This window comes from Oryctolagus cuniculus, chromosome 19 (genome assembly GCF_051225735.1).
Source record: "Oryctolagus cuniculus isolate XC-2025 breed Fujian yellow rabbit chromosome 19, ASM5122573v1, whole genome shotgun sequence".
Classification (NCBI taxonomy): Eukaryota; Metazoa; Chordata; class Mammalia; order Lagomorpha; family Leporidae; genus Oryctolagus; species Oryctolagus cuniculus.
The window spans coordinates 54,568,929-54,595,673 of record NC_142885.1 but is presented as its reverse complement, the minus strand read 5'-3'; the positions used below and the strand labels follow the sequence as shown (position 1 = coordinate 54,595,673).

The following is a 26,745-nucleotide window of genomic DNA, read 5'->3' as shown; positions in this document are numbered from 1 at the left end:
TCATGATCACTAAATAAAGTAGGAAGTTTCACTGACCCCTGTCTTAAAAGGATGTAGATGTTACAGAGGTACTCAGTTTGGAGAGGGCAGGCATTGTGACACAGCAGGTTAAGCCTGTGCTGGGGGTGCTGGTGTCCCATATCTGAGTGCTGGTTTGAGTCTCGGCTCTTCTGCTTCCTATGCAGATTTTTTTTAAAGATTTATTAATTTATTTGAAAGTCAGAGTTACATAGAGAGAAGGAGAGGCAGAGAGAGAGGTTTTCCATCCGCTGGTTCACTTGCTAGTTGGCTGCTGCGCTGGAGCTGCGCTGATCGGAAGCCAGAAGCCAGGAGCCAGGCGCTTCCTCCAGATCTTCCCATGCAGGTACAAGGCCCAAGCACTTCGGGCATCTCTTACTGCTTTCCCAGGCCATAGCAGAGAGCTGGATGGGAAGTGGAGCAGCTGGGACTCAAACCGGCACCCATGTGGGATGCCGGCACTGCAGGCAGTAGATTCCTCACCATGCCACCGCACTGGCCCCTTCATGAAGTTTTTAAAATACTTATTTTAATTTTTAAAAAAGATTTATTTATTTGATAGGTAGAATTACAGAGAGAGAGAGAGAGGGTGATAGAGAGAGGTCTTCCATCTGCTGGTTCACTCCCCAAATGGCCACAAAGGCTGGAGCTAGGCTGATCTGAAGCCGGAGCCAGGAGCTTTCTCCGGGTTTCTCACGTGTGTGCAGGAGCCCAAGCACTTGGGCCATTTTCTGCTGCTTTCTCAGGCCATAACAGAGACCTGGATTGGAAGAGGAATAGCCAGCCGGCACTTGTACCAGTGTCCATATGGGATGCCTGCGCTGCAGGCAGTGGCTGTACCTGCTACACCACAGTGCTAGCCCCTGATTTTATAATTTATTCATTTTTTGAGATGCAGAAAGAAAGAAGGGTCTTTCTTCTACTGTTTCACTCCCTAAGTGCTCACAACAGCTGGGGCTGGGCCAGGCCAAAGCTGGGAACCGGGAACTCAATCCTGATCTCCCACTTGGATATCAGGAGCCCAGGTGCTTGAACCATCCCCCTGCTGCCTCTCAGGGTGTGCTTAGGCAGGAAGCTGGAACTGGAATCAGAGTTGGGATGTAGGAGTCCCAAGTGGTAGCTTAACCACGGCCAAAGGCCCACCCTCCATGAACTTTTTGAAGTCTTCCTCTTTCTAAAAATGTGATTCTAATCCTGTAATACAAATCCAGTCTGGAAAAGAACTAGTCCAGGTCATTGGCAGTAGTTGCTCTGGATGGACGGCACGTGGTGGATTTGACTTTGCTTTGTCTTCTCTATGTTCCAGGTTCTTTCACTGAGCCTATACTAGCTTTCAAATTGGAAGGAAACATTTCTTTGCATTTTGCAGAGAGTAGATCGCCCCAGTGAGGGAGTCTTGGGCCTTGAGTCTGTCTTGAAGGCCCAGCTCCTCTGCCTGTGCAGATCCTGCCTGATCTTGTGCAGGATCCCAGTGAAGGGTCCAGGCGAGCTGGACTCCCATTGACACTGGCTGGGGTGGCTGAGGGAGGCCAGTGGGAGACTGGGGAGGTCTGGGTTTGCCGTCCCATGAGCTCCCTCCTATCTCAGAGCTGCTGCTGTGGGCCTGCTACACCCAGACAGTGTCCAGTCCCCCATCCAGCCTCTTCCCTGTGGCGGAGGACTCTGGCCTGGAAAGGAGTTCTGGACTCACTGACTCTGGAATGGTCTTTATCTGCTGCCTCCCAGGCACATTACAGGAAGTAGGGTGGGTGAGAAAGGTGGGAGTCAACCCTAGGCAATCTGACATGGGAGGTGGGTGTCCCAAGTGGTGGCTTAACCTGTGGCATCACAGTACCCACCCCTTTTCTCATTTCAGCGTGTTGCCCGGTCGCCTTTTAGAGAAGGTTCGTACGCACTGAGGATACCTGATTTCCCACATCCTGGGCGACACTTGATAAAACGTCCACACTCATGAAGATGTTTGGGATCTAAGGGTGGGGTGGAGGGGCAGGGAGAGTGGTGTCTGGTTTTCATTCTCACTTTGATTACAAAGTGAGGTGTAGTTAAGCTAGGTCACTTCTACCCACAGGAAGGCTGTGTCCCCTGAGAGCAAAGAGGGTCCCTGGGGAGCTGTGGATTATGGAGTCCATGGAGTCTCTGCCTCCCCAGGGGAAGCAGCAGGGCGGGAACAGGCTGGGCTGCGCTGTTCCCAAGGCCCCGGTCTGGGCCTCACATTTCCCTTTGCTTTCTGCAGGAAGCCTGGAAGCACGCGATCGAGAAGGCCAAGCACATGCCGGACCCCTGGGCTGAGTTCCACCTGGAGGACATTGCCACAGAATGTGCCACGCGGCACAGGTCAGCAGCTCAGCTGGGGCTTCGGGGGGCTCTGGAGGTGTGGGTCCTGCTTCTGGGCAGTCGTGAGGACTAAGTTCCCTTGGGGGTCAAGGACAAGGGAGGGGTACAGTGTGAGCATCTCTAAGCCCCAAATCAGAAATGTTCCAGAATCCAGAACTGTTAGATTGCACATATGCCACTTAAAACGTTTCAGATAGTGGAGCATTTCAGAATTCAGATTTTTGAATTAGATGTGTTCAGCCAGGGAAGTCTACGCACATATTCTGTAATCCAGATCAGTCTAAAATCTGGAACACTTGTAGTCCCAAGCATTCGGGGATAGGGGATTGGGATGTCTGTAAGCCCAGCAGCCACTGCTTGAGTGTGCATGCTGAAGCCAGTAAGTATCATCTCAGTCAACCCTTCCGGGAGCCCCCGAGGCACACAGCGGGTGAGACAGGATGAGTTGTGGTACAGGAGCAGACGCCCTGGGTACTTTGTGCAGGAAGGGTGTACCCCGCTCAGGTGGCTGCTTCCATCTGGGGCTCCAATGTCTCAATACAAAGCCCCACCACTGCTTCCCAAGAGAGGGACAGAGCAGGGAGGTTGTGCCGCTGCTTTTCAATGTTATGGCGCAGGAAATGCCATCACTTTTGCATGCAACTCAGTGGCCCTCTGAGCTGTAGGGGATGGAGGACTCCATCTCTCTGTCTGTCTGTCTTTGTTTCTTTTTTTTTTTTTTTTTTTTTTTGAACAGGCAGAGTGGACAGTGAGAGAGAGACAGACAGAGAGAAAGGTCTTCCTTTGCCGTTGGTTCACCCTCCAATGGCCGCCGCGGCCGGCGCACCGCACTGATCCGATGGCAGGAGCCAGGAGCCAGGTGCTTTTCCTGCTCTCCCATGGGGTGCAGGGCCCAAGCACCTGGGCCATCCTCCACTGCACTCCCGGGACACAGCAGAGAGCTGGCCTGGAAGAGGGGCAACCGGGACAGAATCCGGCGCCCCAACCGGGATTAGAACCCGGTGTGCCGGCGCCGCTAGGCGGAGGATTAGCCTAGTGAGCCGCGGCGCCAGCCCGTTTCCTTCTTTCTTTAAATTATTATTTAATAGACAGAGACAGGCAGAACTCTTCTATCTGCTGGTTCACTCCCCAAATGCCCACAGCTGGGGCTAGGCCAGGAAGAAGCCGGGAGTCTGAACCGCAGTCGGGTCTCCTATGAGGGTGGTAGGGACCCAGCTACTTGAGCCGTCACCTGCTGCCTCCCAGGGTGCACATTAGCAGGAAGCTGGGATCAGAAGCAGAGTCAGGACTTAAACCTAGACACCCTCATGTGGAATGTGTCTTAAGCAGCATCTTTAAAAAACAAAAGAAAAAAGATTTATTTATTTGAAAGACAGAGTGACAGAAAGAGGGAGGGAGAGGTAGAAGAGAGATCATCCATCCTCAGGTTCACTCCCTAAATGGCTGCAATGGCCCCAATTGGACCAGGCCAAAGACAGGAGCCTGGAACTTCATCCAAGTCTGCTATGTGGGTGGCAGGGGCCCGAGCACTCGAGCCATCTGCTGCTTTCTCAGGTGCATTAGCAGGGAGCTGGATTGGAAATGGAGCAGCCAGGACTTGAGCCAGTACCCTTATGGGATGTTCCCATCGCAGGCGTAGACGAACCCACTGGGCCACAGTGCCACCCCCTTAAGCATCCTAACTATGTGGCAAACACTTGCCCCCAACCCCCCACCCCTCGCAGTGTGTTTCTGCAGTGTGTTCCTACTCCCATCTCTCAAGAAAATGGCTTTAGAGTCCCAATCCTGCTCCTGGTGGCCCACCTACTGTCAGGGTCAGTGGTCTGTTCCCCGCAGCCAAGGTCAGCGTTGTGGGGGTCCCAGGAGGGCAGGGTGTGGGCTCTGTTCCTTTCCACACTGCTCAAGAGCACAGTGGCAGCTAGCTGGTGACACATGGCTTCTAGGGACGACACTCGGCCACACAAGTAGGCCCCAGGGACCGCCAGTCTGGGAAAACAGGATCCATATGTCAGACTGGCTCTGTGTGTCCCCAGGCTCAGCTGGGAGCTCAGACCAGGCCAGTCTGCTTATTTGCTACCCAAAGTGGCTGACTCCAATTGCTCTGGCTGCCAGTGGCAGGAGGCTGGGATCCCCTGAGATTTCTAAATTAGAGCCTTCCTTTTCTTTTCCTTCTCCAGTTTTTAAAGACCTCTCGTGCAGCTTACTGGCCCTTTATGGGGAGATTTCCTCTTCCTGTGTGTGGGACCCAGGCTGGTTAAGAGCACAGTTCTTATTTAAACTGACCTATGTGGTTCTTGAGCAAGATACTTCACCTCAGTGAGGCCTCAGTTTCCCCATCTGGAAAACGGGCACAAGAATTGCCGCTACCTCATGGGGCTGCTGGGGAGGTTGAGTGAAGTGGTCTGTTTAAGCTCCTAGCATGCAGGGGGAGCACTCCATGAGCTCTGCACACCTCCTTCCCTTAGTCTCTGTCTAGTAACAGTAGCAATCATAGTTCTTTTTTGCTGGGCACAGAACTTGCCCTTGGCTGGTTGTAGGCAGGTATACACACAGCTCCAAAGAGCTTCCTCCCTCTGTTCCAGGGGAGGTCACCTGCCTGTTTTTTTTGTTGTTGTTGTTTTAAGATTTATTTATTCATTTGAAAGTCAGAGCTCCACAGAGAGAAGAGAGGCAGAGAAAGAGAGAGAGGTCTTCCATCCACTGGTTCACTCCCCAGATGGCCGCAATGGCCAGAGCTGCACCGATCCGAAGCCAGGAGCCAGGAGCTTCCTCCAGGTCTCCCACATGGGTGCAGGGACCCAAGGACTTGGGCCATCCTCCACTGCTTTCCCAGGCCATAGCAGGGAGCTAGATCGGAAGTGGAGCAGCCGGGATTCAAACCGGCACCCATGTGGGATGCTAGCGCTTCAGGCCAGGGCGTTAACCCGCTGCGCCACAGCGCCGGCCCCGACCTGCCTGATTTTCCTCATCTCCAACAACACCTGGGGCTGAGAATGTTCTGGAATTTGTCCCAGCTGAGAGGTGGGCCAGGAGAGGAGAGCTAAGAACAACTCAGCTCCAGGGAAGGTTCTAGGCGCTGGGGATTCCCTGGGCTGAAGAGCTTTTGCACCCGGCAAACCTGTTTGAGGTCCAGGCAGGCCCAGGGGGCAGATTTGTTCTAGGGGAGCAGAGAGATGGGACTGTTCCAGAACCTTCCCATCCCTGTCTGCTGTGAGCATGCACGCGGCGGCTCCTTTCCTGGCTGACTCAGGGAGAAGACCCCCCCCCAACCCTGGCCTGCCCTGGGATAGTTGTTACTTCTTGGGAGATGAGTCCAGTACCCGGGCTGGACCTTGCACAGGTGTCTGGTGAGATTTTGAGGGTACTGCCACCTCCCTCCCGGGGTCGCACCATTTGTGGAGGTAGACCAGTTAGAACTAGGATGTGGGGCGTTCAGTCATTTACCCACGTGTGTGCATTAAGCATCCGCATGTGCCAGGCCTGGTGATGAATGAGACAGACCTGGGGCTGCTGTCATGGAGTTTCAGGCCTGGGGGGAGCCAGACGAGGAGCAAGCCCACAGATGGCAGAGCTGTGAGTGCCGGGGAGGCACTGAGAGAGAGGAACTGGAGGGGGAGGGGAGGTGTCTGTAACCCAGTCCGAGAGGTCAGGCAGGGTAGGGAGCCCAGAAGGACTAGGTCGTGTTACTCTCATCTCTGCAGGTACAACGCTGTCACTGGGGAGTGGCTCCAAGATGAAGTTCTGATCAAGATGGCCTCTCAGGTGAGCAGGGCCCTGGGCCTCAGGGCGACAGGCCTGACTTCAGTCCCTGGACTCTCCCCTCCACTTTATTATTTTAACTTTGGGAACTCATGTTGTTTATTTGTTGTATTTTTCTAACAACTTTATTGAGCTGTAATTCACATACCATGCAGGTCATCCATTGAAAGTGTGTAGTTCAGTGGATTGTAATCTATTCACGGAGTTTTTCGGCCATCACCACAAGCAGTTCACAGAACATTTTGACCCTCCCCGGGTGAATCCTGTGCCCAGGAGTCACTCCCGCAGTCCATCATCTCCCCAGCCCATGGTCACTACCTGTGTTATTTTCTTTATTTCTAAAATATGTTATTGATTTATTTTAAAGAATTTATTTATTTATTTGAAAGGTAGAGTTACAGAGAGAGAGAGAAAGATCTTCCATATGCTGGTTCAGTCCCCAGATGGCCTCAATGGCCAGGGCTGGATCAGGCTGAAACGAGAAGCCAGGAGCTTCTTCCGAGCTGCACACATGGGTGCAGAGACCCAAGCACTTGGGCCATCCCAACTGCTTTTCTAGGTGCATTAACAGGGAGCTGGATCAGAAGTGTAGCAGCCAGATCTCGAACCGATGTCCATATGGGATGCCGCCATCACAGGTGGAGGCTTAACTTGTGGTGCCATGATGCTTGCCTCTATTATTTATTTTAATTGTATTTGAAAGACGCAGAGAGAAACACACAGAGAGATCTCTGTCCACTGGTTCACTCCCCAGAAGTCCACGATAGCTAGGACTAGGCCAGGCCAGAGCCAGGAGGCAGAATCTCCATCTGAATCCCCCATGTGGGTGGCAGGGACCCAAGTACTTGGGCTATCATCAGATGCCTCCCAAGTGTATTAGCAGAGAGTTGGGTCAGAAACGGATCAGTTGAGACTTGAACCTGCATTCTGATATGGGATGCAGGCGTCCCAAGCAACATGGTAACTACTCTACCAAATGCCTGCCCACTGTGTCACTTTCTATTTCTGTAGATTTGCCTGTCTAGACAAGACTGTTCTCAGCAGTCTTGTGGAAAATCATGAGTATATAGATCAGCTTTTAAACATTGCAGAGGGTGGTGCAGCAGATTAACGCCCTGGCCTGAAGCACCAGCATCCCATATGGGCACCAGTTCTAGTTCTGGCTGCTCCATTTCCCATCCAGCTCTCTGCTGTGGCCTGGGAAAGATGTAGAAGATGGCCCAAGTCCTTGGGCCCCTGCACCTGTGTGGGAAACCCAGAAGAAGCTCCTGGCTCCTGGCTTCGGATTGACACAGCACTGGCCATTGAGGTCAATTGGGGAGTGAACCAGTGGATGGAAGACCTCTCTCTCTTTCTTTCTCTGCCTCCCTCTCTCTGTGTAACTCTGACTTTCAAATAAATAAATAAATCTTAAAAAAAAATAAACATTGCAGATTACTCTCTGTTAGTGAGTTGTTAATTCAGTGAGTTGCAATGAGCTTTTTGGGGAAAAAAAAAAAAACAGAAAAACATTGAAAAATGAGTAGTTCCTGCACGGCGAGGGTAAGGATTGTTTTGTGAAAGGTTTTTAGTGGAATGGGCCCACAGAAAAGCTTACAGCTTGCTGAGCTTCCACAGTGATCATGTGGTGTTACCAGCATCCAGCTCGAGAAACACAACACAAACAGTGCCCCTAGGAGCCCCTCTCGGGCACCACTCCCCCCCCCACCCCCGCCCCGCCAGGGTCAGCACCGCTGAGAGTCCCGTGCCCTGGATCAACTTCGCCTGCTTCTGTATTCATTTAAAGGAGCCCTACAACATGTGTGGTTTTAAAAATTTATTTGTGGGGGCCGGCGCCGCGGCTCACTAGGCTAATCCTCCGCCTAGCGGCGCCGGCACACCGGGTTCTAGTCCCGGTCGGGGCGCCGGATTCTGTCCCGGTTGCCCCTCTTCCAGGCCAGCCCTCTGCTGTGGCTTGGGAGTGCAGTGGAGGATGGCCCAGGTGCTTGGGCCCTGCACCCCATGGGAGACCAGGAAAAGCACCTGGCTCCTGGCTCCTGCCATCGGATCAGCGCGGTGCGCTGGCTGCAGCGTGCGTGGCCGCGGCGGCCATTGGAGGGTGAACCAACGGCAAAAGGAAGACCTTTCTCTCTGTCTCTCTCTCTCACTGTCCACTCTGCCTGTCAAAAAAAAAAAAAAAATTTATTTGTGGGGTAGGAGGACCTCCCAACCGCAGGTGCACTCCCCAAATGCCTACAACAGCCAGGGCTGGGCCAAAGCCAGGAGCTGGGAATTCAATCTGTGTGTCCCACACGGGTGGTGACAACGCAGTCACTTGGGCCATCACCACTGCCCCCCACGATGTGCACTAGCAACACTAGCTGAAAGCTGGAGCCGTGTGTCACACCCGGGTGTTCCAGTATGGGAGGTGGGCATCATACCCTCTAGACTGAAGTCTGGCCTCTCTGGCCCACCCTTGGCGTTTGCTCTCACTGCTGTGTAGGCTGTCACTGAATGAGTAGACTGGGTTGATTGATACATTGTCCGTGGACATTTAGGTTGTTTCCACTTGTTCTCTGTTACAGACAGGGCTGCATCCTCTGACATGCGTGGTCCCTGCCTACTGTGGGATCTTCCCCTCAGCTAGGGTGGGAGAGTGGGGTGGTCCCTTGCCATCCCAGAGCTTTAGGCTATAGGGCCTATCCAGCTTTGGTGTGGGTCACAGAAGGGAAAGACAGCCCAGGGGTTTGACGTGAGGTCCAGGGCACCCATTTGGTGGATGGTGTCCAAGGGGAACACCCCCCATCCCACTCAAGGTCACTCATGGGCGGGGCATGGGACTGATAACTCTGTGCACTGTCTTTCAGCCCTTCGGCCGAGGAGCAATGAGGGAATGCTTCAGGACGTAAGTGACTGCCCTGCACTTGGTCTCTGCTCAGACTGCCCCAGCCTCCTAAGAGCAGGGGCACTGGGACATTTTGGGTCAATGGTTGGAAACAGTGACCTTGGCCTTCTGGTAGTTCAAGTTCATTCTCCAATTGGGTTCCCTTGGGTCACATAATGGGGCTCAGAAAGAGGAGGGTATCTCAGTAACCTCTGCTGTGCTGTTTGGAGGTCAAGGGAAGTGGGACAGAATGACCTTCAACAATGACCTCTGGCCCTCTTCCCAGCTCTTTGAAGGCTACAGTGGAGCAAGGAAGCCCCTCCCGCCTCTTGCCATCTCTTTCCTGCCTCCGGCCAGACCCTCTGCTGCTTCTCCCCACAGGAAGAAGCTCTCTAACTTCCTGCACGCCCAGCAGTGGAAAGGGGCTTCCAACTACGTGGCCAAGCGCTACATCGAGTCCGTGGACAGGGACGTGTATTTTGAGGATGTGCGTCTACAGATGGAGGCCAAGCTCTGGGGGGAGGAGTATAATCGGCACAAGCCCCCCAAGCAGGTGCGTGGCTCCCCTGCCCACCAGCTTCCCATACCAGGAACAGCAGGAGCAGTGGTGCTGGTCGCCACCTTCTTCCAGTTAATGACATTCACCGATTGACTGAGCACAACAGGCAAGGTGCCCCATCTGGGAGACTTGTTCATTCCCCAGATCAGAGCTCTGAACTCCAGTTTTTTTAATCCCTAAATATAGATGGGTCCTACTAGGAGTTTTAATTGCAAATGAAGAAATTCACTCACACTGGCTTAATCCAGAAAGAGAATTGTTTCATGTAACCGAAAAGTTGTGTTGGCCACTGGCCTGGCTGGCTCCAGGACCCAGCTGAGGTTGCCAGAAATCTTCCTCCATCTCTGGCCTGGATCGGTATGTCCTGTGTCGGTGTCATTCTAAGCAGCCCCTGGGTGCTGCAGGCTCCCTTCCTGTTTTCAAGGGTCCTGCAGCTTTGTTGGAAGGACAGCGCTTGTTTTCCCAGAAGTTCCGTGAAGAGTCTCAGAACTGGTTTCCTTGGTTTGGACTGGGTCAGATGCCTATCGCTGAGCCAAATACAATTGCCAGGGGGAGGGACTATGCAGATTGGACAGGCCTGGGCTGCGTGCCCACCTTTAGAGCCAGGAATATAGGGCATTCCATACACACCCCATAGACTGAGGCTGGGGAAGAGATGGCTCCTAAGAAAAACCAGGAGTGAGGAACGGATGCCATATTCCCTCCCTGGGGAACCTGGGGCTCAGAGAGATTGAGTGATCTGCCCATCCCAGCAGGGCTGGAGCCAGGGCTCCAGGCTTCCCAACACCCCTGCCAGCTTGGCTCCTGTCATTGAGCCTAGGGGTGTCCAGTGCCGGAGGCCCAGCAGAATTTCCGCTTGCCTGTGGACAGCAGGGAGAAGTTGCTTCATGCCTCTGTCCTCTCTGAATTCACAGCTCAGCTCTCCCACTGTTGGAGCACCTACCAGGTGCAAGGTGCTAATTCCTGGGTGCCTCAGGATGGCCACACCTTCCAGGCAACCAGCAGAATTTATTGAGCTCCTGGTGTGTAGGACCCTTGATTAAGCACCCTTGGGGTGGGCACAGGAAGCTGTGTCCTCCTCAGTACTCTGCTGCACCCTGGCCTGGCCTCCCTGAGCTTGTTCCCACCTCAGGCCTTGTTTTTTGTTGTTGTTGTTGTTGTTTTAATTATTGGAAAGGTAGAGTGACAGACAGAGAGATCTTCCCTCCCCTGGTTCATTCCCATATAGGCTGAAATGGCCAGGGCAGGGCCAAGTCAAAGCCAGGAGCCTGGAACTCCAACCAGGTTTCCCATGGCCAGGCATCCAGGTGTGCAGGAACAGTGCTGTGGTGCTGGCTGTCTGCACCCTTTGTCCAGTGAACCTGAGCTGCAGGCTTCCTTGTAGGAATGGAGCCTGCGTTTGAGGTGGGGACCCTCTGAGAAGAACCCCTCCCCACCCTCTGCTGGTTCTGGGAGCTGAGGCTGTGTTTGGGGAAGCAGTGGGACCCATCACCCTCTATAGCTGTCCCCTGCATATTGGGTGCTTCATGCTCCCTGGATTGTTGCCCTGGGAGCCCAGGCCTGGCTCCTCCTATGTTGTGGGTGGCATTGAGGGAGACAAGGGCTGTGAGTCCCCAAGTGAGTACCACAGGTCTTCTATACCACAGTTTACAAACCATACACAGTACTGATACATTTCCTTGTATCTACAAAGTAAAACATTCTTCATAAATAAGATTCAGCAAAATATGTCAAAGTTCCCCCTAACTCCCCATTACAGAGGGAGAACCAGTGTTTGCAGTTTGATTCTTGTACTGTGTCCGAGTTCCCTCTTTCATAGTTAGGGAAACTGAGGCACAGAGGCACAATAACTTGCCCAGTTTCTCAGGATTAGCGTAAGGCAGAGACTGGGTTACTGACACCCTCAAATACATGCTGTGTGAAGTGGTTTCTTTCGTGCTCAGGTCCAGACCCACATTGAGAGGTAGGCTGGGGCCTCATCCCCTTGAAGTCACCCAGAGATCTGGTTCCTTCCATCTTGTTGCTCTGCCACCCTCCATGGCTGCCGTGGACCCTGTGGCCAGATCCGACTCCCAGGCAGAGTCCACCCTTATGGGCTGTGCTGCGGTTACATCATTACTGCTGCTCACTTCCCATTGGCTCATTGTGGTCATGTGGCCACACCTAGCTGCAAGGGAAGCTGGGAAATGTCATTCCTATGTGATGCATCCTGCCTGTATATCTTACTCAAACTCAGAGACAGGGTTTTAATTCTAAAAGGAAGAGGGGGAGAGCGGACTCTGGGGACCTTCAGCAGGGCCTGGCAGAGAGAGCTAGGAAGTGAGGGAAGCAGGATGTGAGCCCGGGCAGAGGCGAGCTCCTCCTGGGCCCTCCCTTCCCACCAGGTGGACATCATGCAGATGTGCATCATTGAGCTGACGGAGAGGCCAGGGAAGCCCCTCTTCCACCTGGAGCACTACATCGAGGGGAAGTACATCAAGTACAACTCCAACTCGGGCTTCGTCCGCGACGACAACATCCGCCTGACACCGCAGGTGAGGCCCGCGGCTCGCTCGGCCGACCCCTCCGCCCTCCGCCCTCCGCCCTCCGCCCTCCGCCCTTTACCCAGCCTGGCCTTTCTTGGTGGGAGTCTGGTGGTTTTTAGCCCCTAGAGAAGAGGTCCCTGTAAGTATAGAGTCTCATAACCCCCAGAGGACCTTCGAGCCCTTTGGGGCAAGCCAAGCAGGCATCCTGTAACTGGACACCTGTGCACCTGCCAGCTTCTATTAGCAGACCCAGAGTGGCTACAGGGACTCTGAGGGCTGCCCCATCGGTCAGGTCTCCTCCCTTTGTCTTCTCTTCCCAGTTGCTCCTTGTTAGAAAGCCCCCTCTAGTGTGGCCAGGGCTGGGGCCATGCAACCCCCTGCTCAGTAGCTGGCCAGTGCTGCACAGCCCACAGCCTGGTCTCTTACAAGCAACTTATTCTTCGTGTCCCCCCTTCACAGGCCTTCAGCCACTTCACGTTTGAGCGTTCTGGCCATCAGCTGATTGTGGTGGACATCCAGGGTGTGGGTGACCTCTACACTGACCCACAGATCCACACGGAGACGGGCACTGACTTTGGAGATGGCAACCTAGGTAGGTGGGGAAAGCCAGCCTGTTTCTATGGTGACCACTCCGCCCCCATAGTCTCAGGGCTCTTTGGACCCCCCTTCCAGCTTAGCCCTTTTTAAAGATTTATTTATTTATTTGAAAGGCAGAATTATAGAGAGGCGGAGGCAGAGAGAGAGAGAGAGAGAGGTCTTCCATTTACTGGTTTACTCCCCAAATGACAGAGAGAGAGAGAGAGAGAGAGAGAGGTCTTCCATCCACTGGTTTACTCCCCAAATGGCAACAACAGCTGTAGTTGGGCCGATCCGAAGCCAGGAGCCTAGAGCCTCTTCCAGGCCCCCCGCATGGATGCAGGGGCCCAAGACCTTGGGCCATCCTCTGCAGCCCTCCCAGGTGCACTAGCAGAGAGCTGGATCAGAAGCAGAGCAGCGGGGACTCAAACCACCACTCATGGGATGCCGGCACTGCAGGCAGCGGCTTTACACATGCTACGCCACAGCGCTGACCCCTTGCTCAGCACACTCTATGCCTTCTCCAGCCAGGTTAATGGAGCCTGGCTTTGCCGCCCTCCCCTGTCACTAAGCAAAACAAATGCTGCCCACACCCCTGTCTGCCCACAGGTGTCCGGGGAATGGCTCTCTTCTTCTACTCTCACGCCTGCAATCGGATTTGCAAGAGCATGGGCCTTGCTCCGTTTGACCTCTCGCCACGGGAGCAGGATGCAGTGAATCAGAACACCAAGCTGCTGGTGGGTACCTGGTGTGGAGCCCCTCAAACCGGGGGTGCCTGGTGTCGCCTGAGCAGCAAGCCCTGCTTCCGTGTGTGACGGTGGCCAGGCCCTGCAGGGCTTAATGGACAGAGATCAGTTCCATCCGTGCCCTGACCTGTCCACTAGCTCAGTGTGAAGGGCCCTCCCAAGTGTCCCCACCATAGAGTTGCTGTCTGCTTGGGGTCGGGCTGTTTGTGACCAGAGTGTGGAGGACAGGCAGGTGGAGACAGCAAGAGGAGGTGCGTGTTGTGTTTGTGGGTGATGTGATAATGAATGACCGGACTTAGACCTGGCTCTCTGGGCCCCATGCTGGATCCGGCGTGAGCCCAGTCTGCCTCCACTACATGGGCCAGATACTAGACAGTGTTGGCAGAGACCAGCTTGGGAATCTGAACATTTAATGGGATGCACTCTCCAGCTCAGAGCTGCAGAGTGTGGTCCGTGCGTCTGGGAATGCAGGTTCTCAAGCCTAAAACAGGGAGGTATGGGAGCTGTGGCTGAAAGGGCTTCAGGGTTAGAGGGGGGTTCCTCAAAGGGTTCCAATGTGACACGAGTATCGCTGTTACTGTCCCCAGCAATCAGCCAAGACCATCTTGAGGGGTACAGAGGAAAAATGTGGGAGCCCCCGAGTAAGGACCCTATCTGGGAGCCGGCCCCCCCTGCTCCTTCGCCTGTCAGAGAACTCTGGAGATGAGAACATGAGCGACGTGACTTTCGACTCTCTCCCTTCCTCCCCGTCTTCAGCCACACCGCACAGCCAGAAGCTGGACCACCTCCGTGAGTGATGGCTTGGGCCCTGGGTCACTTTGAGTGGAAGGTGCATGTACCAGGTAGAACAGAGATAAACTGGCTATTATTTGTGTTAGAATATCAGTCATGCTGGGGCCGGCGCCGTGGCATAGTAGGTTAATCCTCCTCCTGCGGTACCGGCATCCCATATGGGTGCCGGTTCTAGTCCCAGCTGCCCCTCTTCCCATCCAGCTCTCTGCTGTGGCCCAGGAGGGCAGTAGAGGATGGCCCAAGTGCTTGGGCCCTGCACCCGCATGGGAGACCAGGAGGAAGCACCTGGCTCCTGGCTTCGGATCGTCATAGCTCTGGCCGTTGCGGCCATTTGGGGAGTGAGCCAACGGAAGGAAGACCTTTCTCTCTGCTCTCCCTCTCACTCTCTGTAACTCTACCTCTCAAATAAATAAATAAAATCTTAAAAAAAAAAAAAAAAAAAAAAAAAGAATATCAGTCATGCTAACCAAAAAGGCTCATGGCCCAGGTGGTCTAACAGGTCAATTCTCTGAGTTCACTCCTAAGACAGAATTCATTCAAATGCTATAAAAACCTACCCCAGTGGTAGAAAGCTCGCTAACATTTTTCAGTGTGTTTTATGAAACTAGCGAAACCCCTGTACCAAAATTTGACAAAACACAGAAAACTAAACCCAAGAAAACTGTATCCCATCCTCACTTTTGCATATTGTGAGATATAGTGGATAAATTCTTTTAAAAAAATTATTTACGGGACCAGCGCTGTGGCACAGTGGGTTAACACCTGGCCTGAAGCGCTGGCATCCCATATGGGCACCAGTTCTACTCCTGGCTGCTCCACTTCCAATCCAGCTCTCTGTTATGGCCTGGGAAAGCAGTAGGAAGATGGCCCAAGTCCTTGGGCCCCTGGAACTGTGTGGGAGACCTGGAAGAAGCTCCTGGCTCCTGGCTTCAGGAGTTCCAGCCGTTCTGCAGTTCCGGCTGTTGCTGCCAATAGGGGAATGAACCATCAGATGGAAGACCTATCTCTCTCTTTCTCTGTGCCTCTCCTCTCTGTGTAACTCTGACTCTCAAGTAAAAAATAAATAAATCTTAAAAAAAAAGAGTTACATTTAAAATAAATAAATAAATAAATGAAATTATTTACTTACTTTGAAAGTCAGAGTTAGAGAGGAAGAGAGATCTTCCATCTGTTGGTTCACTCCCAAGATGGGTACAGTGGCCAGCGCTGGGCCAGGCCAGAGCCAAGAGTTTCATCTGGGTCTCCCACATGGGTAGCAGGGACCCAAACACCTGGGCTATCCTCCACTGCTTTTCCCAGGCCATTAGCAAAGGAGCTGGATTGGAAGTGGAGCAGCAGGGACACGAACCAGTGCCCATGTGGGATGTGGGCATCACAAGTGGCTGTTACCTGCCACACCATTACAGTGGCCCCAGTGTAGTGCATAAACTCCAGATGAATTACTAACAAAGAGAAACTACACATAATAACTTGTTCAGGTCGAGTATCCCTATCCAAAGTGTTTGGGACCAAAAGTGTCTCAGATTTCAGATTTTTCTGGATTTCAGAATAATTGTATAGACTGTACTGATTGAGCAGCCCTAATCTGAAATCAAACTTCTGGAGCCAACCTGACACTCAGAAAGTTCTAGATTTTGGAACATTTTTGTAATATCTTAAAAGAATAGCCTTTTAATAAAGTCAAATAGGGTTTTCTCAGGTATCTGAGGGTGTTCAGCATCAGGAAATCTATTATCAGCACATCAGTAGGTCAGAGGATAAACATGGAGTCATTATTTGTGAACTTGAAATGACAGAGTTTTCTGATGCTGTGGATGTAAGTCAGCCAGAAAGGGAAGCAGGGCCGACTCCAGGGCTTTGACCTGGGGGACGGAGGGAAGGTGTGGCCACTTATTCAGCTGGAAAAGACCGTGAAGCAGCGGGCTCAGCAGGAGAGGACGGTGTCAATGTCAAAAGTTAAAGACACCTTTTATTCATTTATTAAAAATTATGTGTTTATTTGAGAAGCAGAGAGAGCATGCGTGAGTTCCTAGCTGCTGATTCATTCCCCAAATACTTGCAGTGGCTTCCAGGAGGGCCCAAAAGTGGGAGCCAGGAATTCCATCTAGGTCTCCCACATGAGTGGAAGGCACCAGTTACCTGAGCTATCTTTGCTGTCTCCCAGAGTATGTCTCAGCAGGAAGCTGGAGTCACTAGCCAAAGCCGTTATCCAACCCCAGCTCTCCAGGAGCCAGTGTTGAGGCTCAGTGGGTTAAACTGCCACCTGTGACCCCAGCATCCCATATGGGCGCCGGTTCATGTTCCAGCTGCTCCGCGTCCAATCCAGCTCCCTGTTATTGTGCCTGGGAAAGCAAGGGAAATTGGCCCATGTGCTTGGTCCCCTACCATCCACATGGGAGACCCAGAAGAAGCTCCTAGCTCCTGGCTTTGGCCTGGCCCAGGCCCGGATTTTGTGGCCATTTGGGGAGTGAACCAGCAGATAGATAGATGGATGGATGGATTGATCGATCGATCGATCGATCGATCCTCCCCCCAGGCCTATCAAGTAAATAAATAAATCTTTAAAAACAAGCCAACCAACCAGGCAGTCCAGTGTGGGATGCAGGCATCTTTTCCTTTTTTTAAAGATTGATTAGAAAGGCAGTTACAGAGAGACAGAGACAGAGAGGAGAGGTCTTCCATCTGCTGGTTCAATCCCCACATGGCTGCAACTGTCGAAGCTGGGCTGATCCAAAGCCAGGAGCCAGGAGCCAGGAGCCGCCTCCGGGTCTCCCACGTGGGTGCAGGGGCTTAAGGGCTTGGGCCATCTCCTACTGCTGTCCCAGGCCACAGCAGAGAGCTGAGTCAGATTTAGAGCAGCCAGGACTTGAATGGGTGCCTATATGGGATGTCAGCATGCAGGTGGCAACTTCACCTACGGTGGCACAGTGCCAGCCCCTCAACAATCTTTTTCTTAAAAGGACCAGAGAGTAAATTTGTGAAGCTTTGCAGGCATCTCCTGGGTCTTTGCATGTGCATCATGAGAAGCAACTGTGGGCAACACTTAAAGGAATGGGCGTCCCATGCCCAGTAAAGCTCTGTTTATAGACGCTAACGTTAAATTTAGGGTATATGCGATTTTCCATGTATATTAAAAATGTAAAAAGCATTTTCAAAAACCATATAAAAACAGATTCGACTTGAAAGGGCTTGGGGTCGGGGAGGGGTTGGGGACCCAGCAGCAGGTGGTTGATTTGGAGCCCTCTGAGGCCTGCTGCTTGGGCCCAAACATGCAGTTGTTTTTCTTCCTTCACAACTGCATCTTGTCCACGGGCTGATACATGCATCACCAGGATAACTGCACCACGGAGCTGGCGTTGTGGTACAGTGGGCTACGCTGCCACCTGTGAATGCCAGCATCCCACACAGGTACTGGTTCAAGTCCTGGCTGCTCCACTTCTGACCCAGCTTCCTGCTGATGTGCCTGAGAAAGCAGCGGAAGATGGCCCAAGTCCATGGGCCCCTGCCACCCAAGTGGGAGACCCAAATGGCGTTCTAGGCTCCTGGCCTAGACCTGGCCCAGTCCCGGGCATTGCAGTCATTTGGGGAGTGAACCAGTAGATGGAAAATCAATCTCTCTCTCTCTCTCTCTGCGTTTCAAATAATGCCCCCCCCCCTTTTTTAAGTATAATTGCATCTGACAGCCCCGAGGAGGTACAGATGTAATGCTGCCTGCTCAGGACCATGTGACTGGCAACTGGCAGACTTGGAATAAGTTCTCCAGGAAGAGCTGTGGTCCCAGTGCAAAAGCATTCTTCTTCCATGTTGTGCCTTTCTTTAAAAATGAAAACTAGGGGCAGGCATTTGATCTATAGATTAAACCTCTGGTTAGGATTCCACGTCCCATATTGGAGTACCTGGGTTCAAGTCCGGCCCTCGATTTCAGCATCTTTCTAATGCAGACCCTGGGAGGCAGTGGTGATGACTCACATAATTGGGTTCTTTTCAACCACACAGGGGATCTGGACCGAGTTCCTGACTCCCAACTTCAGCCCTGGTTCAATCTATCACAGGCATTCAGGGAATGGACCAATGAATGAGAGCTCTCTCTCTCTCTCCTCTCTCACTGTATATCTCTCAAATTAAAAAAATAAAAAATGGCCAGCACCACAGCTCACTAGGCTAATCCTCCGCCTGCGGCGCTGGCACCCCGGGTTCTAGTCCCAGTTGGGGTGCCGGTTCTGTCCTGGTTGCTCCTCTTCCAGTCCAGCTCTCTGCTGTGGCCTGGGAAGGCAGTGGAGGATGGCCCAAGTGCTTGGGCCCTGCACTTGCATGGGAGACTAGGAGGAAGCACCTGACTCCTGGCTTCGGATTGGTGCAGCGCCGGCCATAGTGGCCATTTAGGGGGTGAACCAATGGAAGGAAGACCTTTCTCTCTGTCTCTCTCTCTCACTGTCTAACTCTGCCTGTCAAAACAAATAAAATAAAATAAAATAATCAAAATAGAGGCTTGGTGGCAGGTGTAATCCACTCCAGGCCACAGGTCATGTGAGTGTTCCAGCAGTGGAACCAGCACACTGTCTCTGTTTCTCTCTCCCCAGATTGGCCGGTGTTCAGTGACCTTGATAACATGGCAGCCAGAGAACAAGACCATCTGGACAACCAGCGGGTGAGTGGAGAGGGAGGGAGCAGGGGGAGGCTGCAGTCCTGAGGGGGGATGGTGAGGGGGGGGGCTCACTCCCAGTGGAAACCCAGGATGAAGCTTCATCCCAGCCAGATCTGCTCTGAGCCCTGCCAGGAGGGCACAGGGTGGCGCTGGTGGGAGGATGCAGAGAACTCCCAACTTCAGCCCAAGACAGAGCTTTTTTTCTGGGCAGGCTGGGGTCCACTGCAGTTCCCAGAGATGGTCAGGGGAGAGGGGCTTCATGGTGAGTGCTAGGCTCGGTCTGGCTTGGCTTTGACCTCTCGTGTGTGGACTGTTGGGCCGTAGGGCCCCTGGGCTGGGTCACAGACATGGAGCATGTAGCTCAGTCGGCCATGACGCTCTCAGGCGCATACACAGTTCATTTCCTGCGGCCTCAGGTTGACTCAGGAACAGAAGGCATCAAATTTACATTCACATAGTGTCTATTATGGCATCAAATGAAAAATTCAGATGACTTTGTGAAATAAACAGACTCCAATAGAAATGTCTCACTTGTTCAAAGACCAAGCTCTTTTTCTTTTTGGAAGGCAGAGTTGTATAGAGAAGAGGAGAGACAGAGAGGGAGAGATCTTCCGTCTACTGGTTTCAACGCCCAAGGCTGGGCCAGGCAAAAGCCAGGAGCCTGGAACTCCATCCAGGTCTTCCTTGGGGGTGCAGGGACACAAGCACTTGGGCCATCTTCTGCTGCTTTGCCAGGTGCACTAGCAGGGGACTGGGTCAGAAGTGGAATAGCTGGGACTTGAACTAGCATTCATATGGGATACCAGCCCAGCATTCAGGTGGCAACTTATCCCACCGCACCACCACACTGGCCCCAGCACAAGCTCGTTTTAAGCTGCACTCCACAGACAGGGTGAAAACTCATTTCATCCTCATAGCACTTTGATGTAGCTGCTGTCTCGATTCCCCATAGCTAAGGAACTGAGGCTCAGAGAGGCCTAGCAACTGTGCATGGTCACAGCTAGCACATTGCAATGCTGGGGTCTGAGCCTAGGGATTCTGGCTCCAGAGCCCCAGCTCTTTGCCACTACTTTATCCTGCTCCCGCTCCTCCACCCAGCCAGGGAAAGGAGGAAGAGGATGTCCAGTGAGGTGATGGGACAAGGAGAGAAAGAAAATGGTTGGGATGTCCAAGTGGCAGCACTACCACTGCTGGGACCCTGGGATCGTCTTCTCTCCACAGGACTCTGAGAACAGTGGGGACAGCGGATACCCTAGTGAGAAGCGAAGTGAACTGGATGACCCCGAGCCCCGGGAACATGTAAGGACCCCCCCCCACCCCCGCCGCCGCCAGAAAATGAAGCCAGAGTCCCTTACGGCCTCATTTTTCCCCCAGGAGAATAAAAAGCTGGAGGGGGGGGGGGGGCATTGAGTTGGTCTTGAGAACACAATGAGTTAGTCAACAAGATTACCCCAAGCAGTGGTAAATGGGGGAGGGGGGTAGGAGATAAAGCAAGATAATTGGACCAGTCAGGGACAAGGAAGGGGCTCAGATACAAGGTTCAAAGCGGCAGACAGATCTTCCAGTGGGTCTGCAGCCTTTGGTTGCTGGGCAGAGCACGTGGGGTTATAGGCTGGCCTGGCACTGATGTAGGTGGGAGGGCTGGCTCTGTCCGCTCCCAGCAGCGTCCTGGTGAGGACAAGCCCCACGGCCGATTAGAGGTTTCACCACATGCCAGAGTCAAGCCTGCACACCAAAGCCAGTCTTGCAGGGCGGCCTCTGGACTCAGCCTGATGACTGTGGGTAAACACATGTGGGGGAGCTTGCCCTGGAGGAAGGGCCTGGCCCCACTTCCCCGGTGGCTGTGTGCCCAGATCCTGTGCCCATGAGTCAGTTCCCTCTGTTGACACAGGGCGAGGGACAGGAAGGCTGGGGCGGCCTCATTGCTGCCCTCGTGCCTGTGACCCAACTCCCCTTCTGCGTGGCAGACAAGGGCCCCAGCCTCACGTGGGGAGGGCCGGGCGGTTCCCTGGGAAGGCAGAGGGGCATGTCAGCACGCTGCCCCAGTCCCCGGGGGAAGGTCCCCGTTTGGATCACTCGATCTCTGCTTCTATCCAGGGCCACTCGAATGGGAACCGGAGGTGCGAGTCTGACGAGGACAGCCTGGGCAGCTCCGGACGGGTAATGCCCCCCGCGTCGCCCTCCTCGCCGCCTCCTCCACCTTCTGCTCCTGTTCTTCCCTCCATACCTGCCTCAGGCACAGCCAAAAGGAAGATTTCACCAAGGAGCAAATCTTCTGGGCAGCTTCTTCCCGAGGCCTGTCCTAGACAGGATGCTGGGGTCGTGGTGGGGGTGGAGGCTTAGAACAGGCCCTGGGCCCCCTGTTCTGGAGCAGGGGTGACCCCCACTGCAGCTCACATGCTGAAGTGCGAGCCCAGGAGGCTCTTTCCTGCATCAGTCACATCTCTCAACCACTGATGAAGACGAGCGGTCGTCATCCTCAGTCTGTGTGTGTGCAAACTGGGTCTTCTGTGACTGTCTGCACGCTACCCAGCTGGTGCAGGGGGAGTGTCCCTTATCCACAATGCTTGGGATGGACCAGAAGTGTTTCGTATTTCAGATTTTGGGATATTAGCATAAACGTCATGAGAAATCTTGGGGATGGGACCATGGTTTAAACAAGAAGTCGACTTGTGTTTCATGTACACCTTACGTGAGGGGACTTCCCAAAGTTCATGCAGAGTGCCTAGAATTGCAAAACCTATGCATGGATTTCATGACTTTTTACACCAGAATAAAGTTAGCTTTGTTTTTTAAAGACTTATTTATTTGAAAGGCAGAGTTATGGCTGGCACCGCGGCTCAATAGGCTAATCCTTTGCCTGTGGCGCCGGCACACCGGGTTCTAGTCCCGGTCGGGTGCCAGATTCTGTCCCGGTTGCCCCTCTTCAGGCCAGCTCTCTGCTGTGGCCTGGGAGTGCAGTGGAGGATGGCCCAAGTGCTTGGGCCCTGCACCCCATGGGAGACCAGGAGAAGCACCTGGCTCCTGGCTTCGGATCAGCGTGGTACGCCGGCCACAGCGACCATTGTGGGGTGAACCAACGGCAAAGGAAGACCTTTCTCTCTGTCTTTCTCTCTCACTGTCCACTCTGCCTGTCAAAAAAAAATAAATAAAAGAAAGGCGGAGTCTCACAGAGAGAGAGGGACAGAGACCTTCCATCTGCTGATTGACTCCGTGGCTGCAACAGTAGCATCATGTTGGAACTCGAGTAGCTTTAAATCGTGAAACAGTTCAGGGTTTGGGTTTTCAGATTAGGGATGCTCAGCCTGTGTCTAACCAGCATCTCAGATTATGATTCTCATTGAGCAAGTCTGGGCAGGGCCAGCCTCGTACCCTACATGTTCTTCTCTAGCTGACAAATGCACTTGGAAACCTCCCACCTGTGAGCCCTTGCCAGGCAAGTCTCCCACCCACAAGTCTCCCCTCTGGGTGTTCCTCAAATTCTACCTGCGCTCCAGGCCTGGACTCCAGTGGTACCTCCTCCAGAACCTTCCCTGACCACCCCAGTGGGTCTGGCTTCTCCCTCCCAGAACACTGATGGTTCCCTGTGGGCTGGTTCTCAGTCGGGCCAGGGAGTTCTGAGCGCAAGGCCGAGCAGCATTGCTCAGTATCCCCACCGTGGGCACTCTGGGCTGCTGGCTGTCTTGTGCAGGCTGCTCTGTGTGTGGTTGGATGTTTAGTGTACAGGTGTGTGCACACAGCTGCTGGACTCTGGACAGGGGTATGTTTGGCTGGGAGAAATGGTGTGTTTTCTCAGCCTGTCTTCTGAGTCCACTTGTCGGTGTTGGCCAAGGCATTGTGGGGATTTTTAGAGGATAACAGAGTGGATTGGCCAAGAGGTCTGAAGTCAGACTCTCCCAGTGCTTTGTGTGGGGAACAGGCAAAGCAAGTGGTGGAGGGTCAAACCCCATAACTAAACCCAGTTGGATGAACGGGGCTGACATTTGTTTGAGCTGCGGTAGCCGCTGCTGCTAACCATGCATCCTGTCGCTGCGATCTCTTAGCGCCCAGGAGCTGATGGAATTTGGATGATGAGAACTCATAGCATCCAATGCTGTAAGGGTTTGCTCCCCTCTCTCTTGCCGGCCGCACTCCTGTGCAGGGAAGGGGCCGCCGACAGCCTTGTGGGCACATCCACCCCAGGGCACCGCACCTCTCTGAACCGTCAGCTCCACCCTGTCCCATCTCCTCCTGCAGGTCTGCGTGGAGAAGTGGAATCTGCTCAACCCCTCCCGCCTCCATCTGCCCAGGGCTTCGGCAGTGGCCCTCGAAGTACAAAGGCTCAACGCTCTGGACCTGGAAAGGAAAATCGGGAAGTCTGTTTTGGGAAAGGTAACGGTGCCGCCCACTTCAGGGCCCTTGGCACTCAGCTGGAGCTCCCCTGCCCACGCCTCTCCTCCGCTAATTGCTTCTTCCTACAGGTGGGTTGGGCGGCTCTTGGGGCTGCGTTGGCCTCCCTGACAGCCAGGCCAACAGCATAGTCTGTGCGGCAGGTCCATCTGGCCATGGTGCGCTACCACGAGGGCGGGCGATTCTGCGACAGGGATGAGGAGTGGGACCGCGAGTCGGCCGTCTTCCATCTGGAGCACGCGGCTGACCTGGGTGAGCTGGAAGCCATCGTGGGCCTGGGCCTCATGTACTCACAGCTGCCCCACCACATCCTGGCCGACGTGTCTCTGAAGGTGAGGGGGTCAGGGGGAGCCAGTTATGGTTGGGAGTTCTGTCAGTCCGTCATCTACCTGCCCTGGAGGTCATTCACCTACCTCCCCTCCCTTATCCCCTCCCCCGTCCATAAAGAATAAGTAAGACTTCACAGATTTGGGTGCCTTCCTGGCACGGGGACCAAGCTTACCTCTCTGTTACTCAAGTTTTAGTGTGTGTGCTGCTGCAGCCAAGTGTGCAGCTGGGTGGTCCTAGCCAGGGGCTTCCATCTCCTCCTTCCCACAGTGACATTTAGCAGTATCTCTAGTTTTGTTTTGTTAGAGAGAGAGAGGCAGGCAAACAGACAGACAGACAACTTCCACCTACTGATTCATTCCCCAGAGAGAGATCTTCCATCCACTGGTTCACTCCCCAGATGGCTGCAATGGCCAGGGCTTTATGAGGGTCATCCATGTGGGTGCAGGGGCCAAAACACTTGGGCCATCTTCTGCATTTCCAAGGCCATTAGTAGGGAGATGGATCAGAAGTGGAGCGCCTGAGACATGAGCTGGCACTCATATGAGATGATGGCTTTACCCACTACTCCACAGTGCTAGTCCCCAGACAGGTCTTTTTTTTTTTTTTTTTTTTTTTTTTTAAACAGGCAGAGTTAGACACTGAGAGAGAGACAAAGAGAAAGGTCTTCCTTCCATTGGTTCACCCCACAAATGGCTGCTTGGCTGGTGCGCTGCGCCGATCCAAAGCCAGGAGCCAGGTGCTTCCTCCTGGTCTCCCATGTGGGTGCAGGGCCCAAGCATCTTGACCATTCTCCACTGCCTTCCCGGGTCACAGCAGAGAGCTGGATTGGAAGAGGAGCAGCCGGGACAGAACTGGCACCCCAACTGGGACTAGAACCTGGGGTGCCGGCATCACAGGCAGAGGATTAGCCTAGTGAGCTGTGGCGCCGGCCCCAGACAGTTTTTTATACAGTTTCTTTATTTATTGGGAAAGCAGAGAGAGGAGAGATCTTCATTTGCTTGTTAAGTTCCCAAATTCCCACAACAGCCAGGGCTGGGCAAGGACAAAGCCAGGAGCAAGGAACTCCATTGGTCTCCCACATGGGTCTAAGAGACCCAAGTACTTGAACCATCATCTGCTGCCTCCCAGGGTGTCCATCAGTAAGAAGCTGGACTGGAAGCAGAGCTGGGACACAGTCCCAGGCAGTCCCATGTGGGATGGCAGTGGTTCAGCTCACTGTACCACAGCATCTGCCCCAGAGACTTTTTTAAAAAATATTATTTAGTTGAAAGGTAGAGTTACAGAGAGAGAGAGAGACAGAGAGCTTCCATTGTCTGGTTCATTCCACAAATGGTGGCAACAGGCAGGAGCCTAGAGCTCTGAATCTCCCACATGGGTTCAGGGGCCCAAGCACTTGGGCCATCTTCTGCTGCTTCCCAGGCACATTAGCAGGGAGCTGGATTGAAAATGGAGCAGCTGGAATTCAAATCAGTGCTCATATTGGGGGAGGCTGAAGAAGAGTAACAGCAGGGGTCCCTGCAATACTTTTCAAAGCTTGAAGGTTGAGAAGGGCCTCACAGGCCAACATGAGGGCTTTGGATTTATCTCTGGGTGAGACAGGAAGCCATGGAGGAGCTTGAGAGAGTGAAGTGACCTGGCAGGCTTTGGCCAGCGTCTCTCTGGCTGCTGTGGGGCAGATCGTGGGGGAGCAGGATAGAAGCAGGAGCCCCTTACACTGCTGGTGGGAATGTCCAGTGGTACAGCCACTAGAAGACAAGCAGGCAGCTCCTGAAAAGGCTATGACCCAGCAATTCCATTCAATCAGCCGTATCTGTATTCATGAGGATAAAAACACGTAGCCACGGAAATGTTCGTTATTGAATGTTTGAAGCAACATTATTCCTATTAGCCAGAAAGCAGAAGCAACCCTAATGTCCATCCATGTATGAATGAAAAAATAAAAGGCCCATCCAATGGAATAGTACTTGACCATCAAGAGGAATGAAGTGCTGACACATGGTGTACCATGAATGAACCTTGAAAACATCACACTTAGAGGTAGAAGCCAAGCACAAAGGACTATGTGTTACATGAGGCCCTTTATGTGAAATATCTAGGATAGGCCCATAGAGCAGCTGTTGGCTAGGGCGAGGCAGAATTGGGGAGATTTGGGAGTGAGGGATGATTGACAGTTAGGGGGTGTGGGAATTCCCTTTTGGGGGTTGATGAAAATATTCTGAAATAAATTGTGGGGCTGGTTGCCCAATTCTGTAAATATACTAAAAACCACTGATGTGCAATCCTACAGTGGTCCCAGCCCAGAGCTCTTGAAATAAGTCAAGGAGTGGGGAGGAGATTGATGGGCGAGAGGTTGGTAGCCTCTTCTGCGAGCCTCATTTGCTTTTCTTCTCTCCTCTCTGGTTTGAAATGACAGGACACGAAAGAGAATAAAACGAAAGGGTTCGACTACTTACTGAAGGCAGCTGAAGCTGGTGACAGACAGTCCATGATCCTGGTGGCACGAGCTTTTGACACCGGTCAGAACCTCAGCCCAGAAAGGTACTATGGCTGTCACCCAGGTGGAGCTGCTGGGAGCCGGGGCTGCTGCTGTGTGCTTCCCCTGCAAGGTCAAGACAGACCTGGGTTCTGGTCTAGAATCCCCCCACCCCCCCACCAGTCCAGTGACCACGGGTGAATTAGTTAACTTCCCTCACCTTAAGTTTTCTCATGTTGTGAAATGGGAGTATGAGGAGTCGTCAGAAAGCTTTTGGAAAGTGGGAATTATGAAAAAACTATGCATGGGCTTCAGATTTGCACTAAAATAAGCATATTTTAATTCCGTTTTTTACACACTTGCTTTTAAAGATTTGTTTTATTTATTTGAAAGGAAGAAATAGCGGGTTGGGGTTGGGGTTGGGGGGCAAGTCTTCCACCTGCTGGTTCATAGCCCAAATAGCTGGGGCTGGGTTAGGCCAAAGCCAGGAGCCCAAAACTACAGCCGGGCCTCCCAATTGGGTGGCAGAGGCCCAAGAACTTGGGCCATCAGCTGCTGCCTTCCAGGTGCATTAGCAGGGAGCTGGATTGGAAGCAGAGCAGCTGGAACTCAAACCAGCACTTTGATATGGGATGCCGGCATCTCAAGTAGTAGTTTAACCTGCTGCTGCAGAACACTGGCCCCTTTTTTCCACAAACCTTATTTTTTAAAATCATATTTTATTTATTTGAAAGAC

At 53.1% G+C, this 26,745-nt stretch overlaps 1 protein-coding gene across 12 annotated transcripts in view; it reads left to right on the top strand.

Moving 5' to 3' along the window:
* The window catches only part of EEF2K (eukaryotic elongation factor 2 kinase), a 69,486-nt gene that overhangs the window by 36,207 nt on the left and 6,534 nt on the right, over positions 1-26,745 (top strand). For all 12 annotated transcript variants that reach the window (XM_070064606.2, XM_070064605.2, XM_089321548.1 and 9 more), the window contains 14 exons: positions 2,252-2,352; positions 6,054-6,114; positions 8,958-8,995; positions 9,356-9,527; positions 11,918-12,067; positions 12,518-12,650; positions 13,244-13,371; positions 13,968-14,169; positions 18,753-18,820; positions 20,039-20,116; positions 20,915-20,977; positions 23,054-23,188; positions 23,350-23,538; positions 25,950-26,074. In XM_070064606.2, the coding sequence (XP_069920707.2) occupies positions 2,252-2,352; positions 6,054-6,114; positions 8,958-8,995; positions 9,356-9,527; positions 11,918-12,067; positions 12,518-12,650; positions 13,244-13,371; positions 13,968-14,169; positions 18,753-18,820; positions 20,039-20,116; positions 20,915-20,977; positions 23,054-23,188; positions 23,350-23,538; positions 25,950-26,074 (1,643 nt within the window). The remainder of the gene's footprint in view (positions 1-2,251; positions 2,353-6,053; positions 6,115-8,957; positions 8,996-9,355; positions 9,528-11,917; positions 12,068-12,517; positions 12,651-13,243; positions 13,372-13,967; positions 14,170-18,752; positions 18,821-20,038; positions 20,117-20,914; positions 20,978-23,053; positions 23,189-23,349; positions 23,539-25,949; positions 26,075-26,745) is intronic.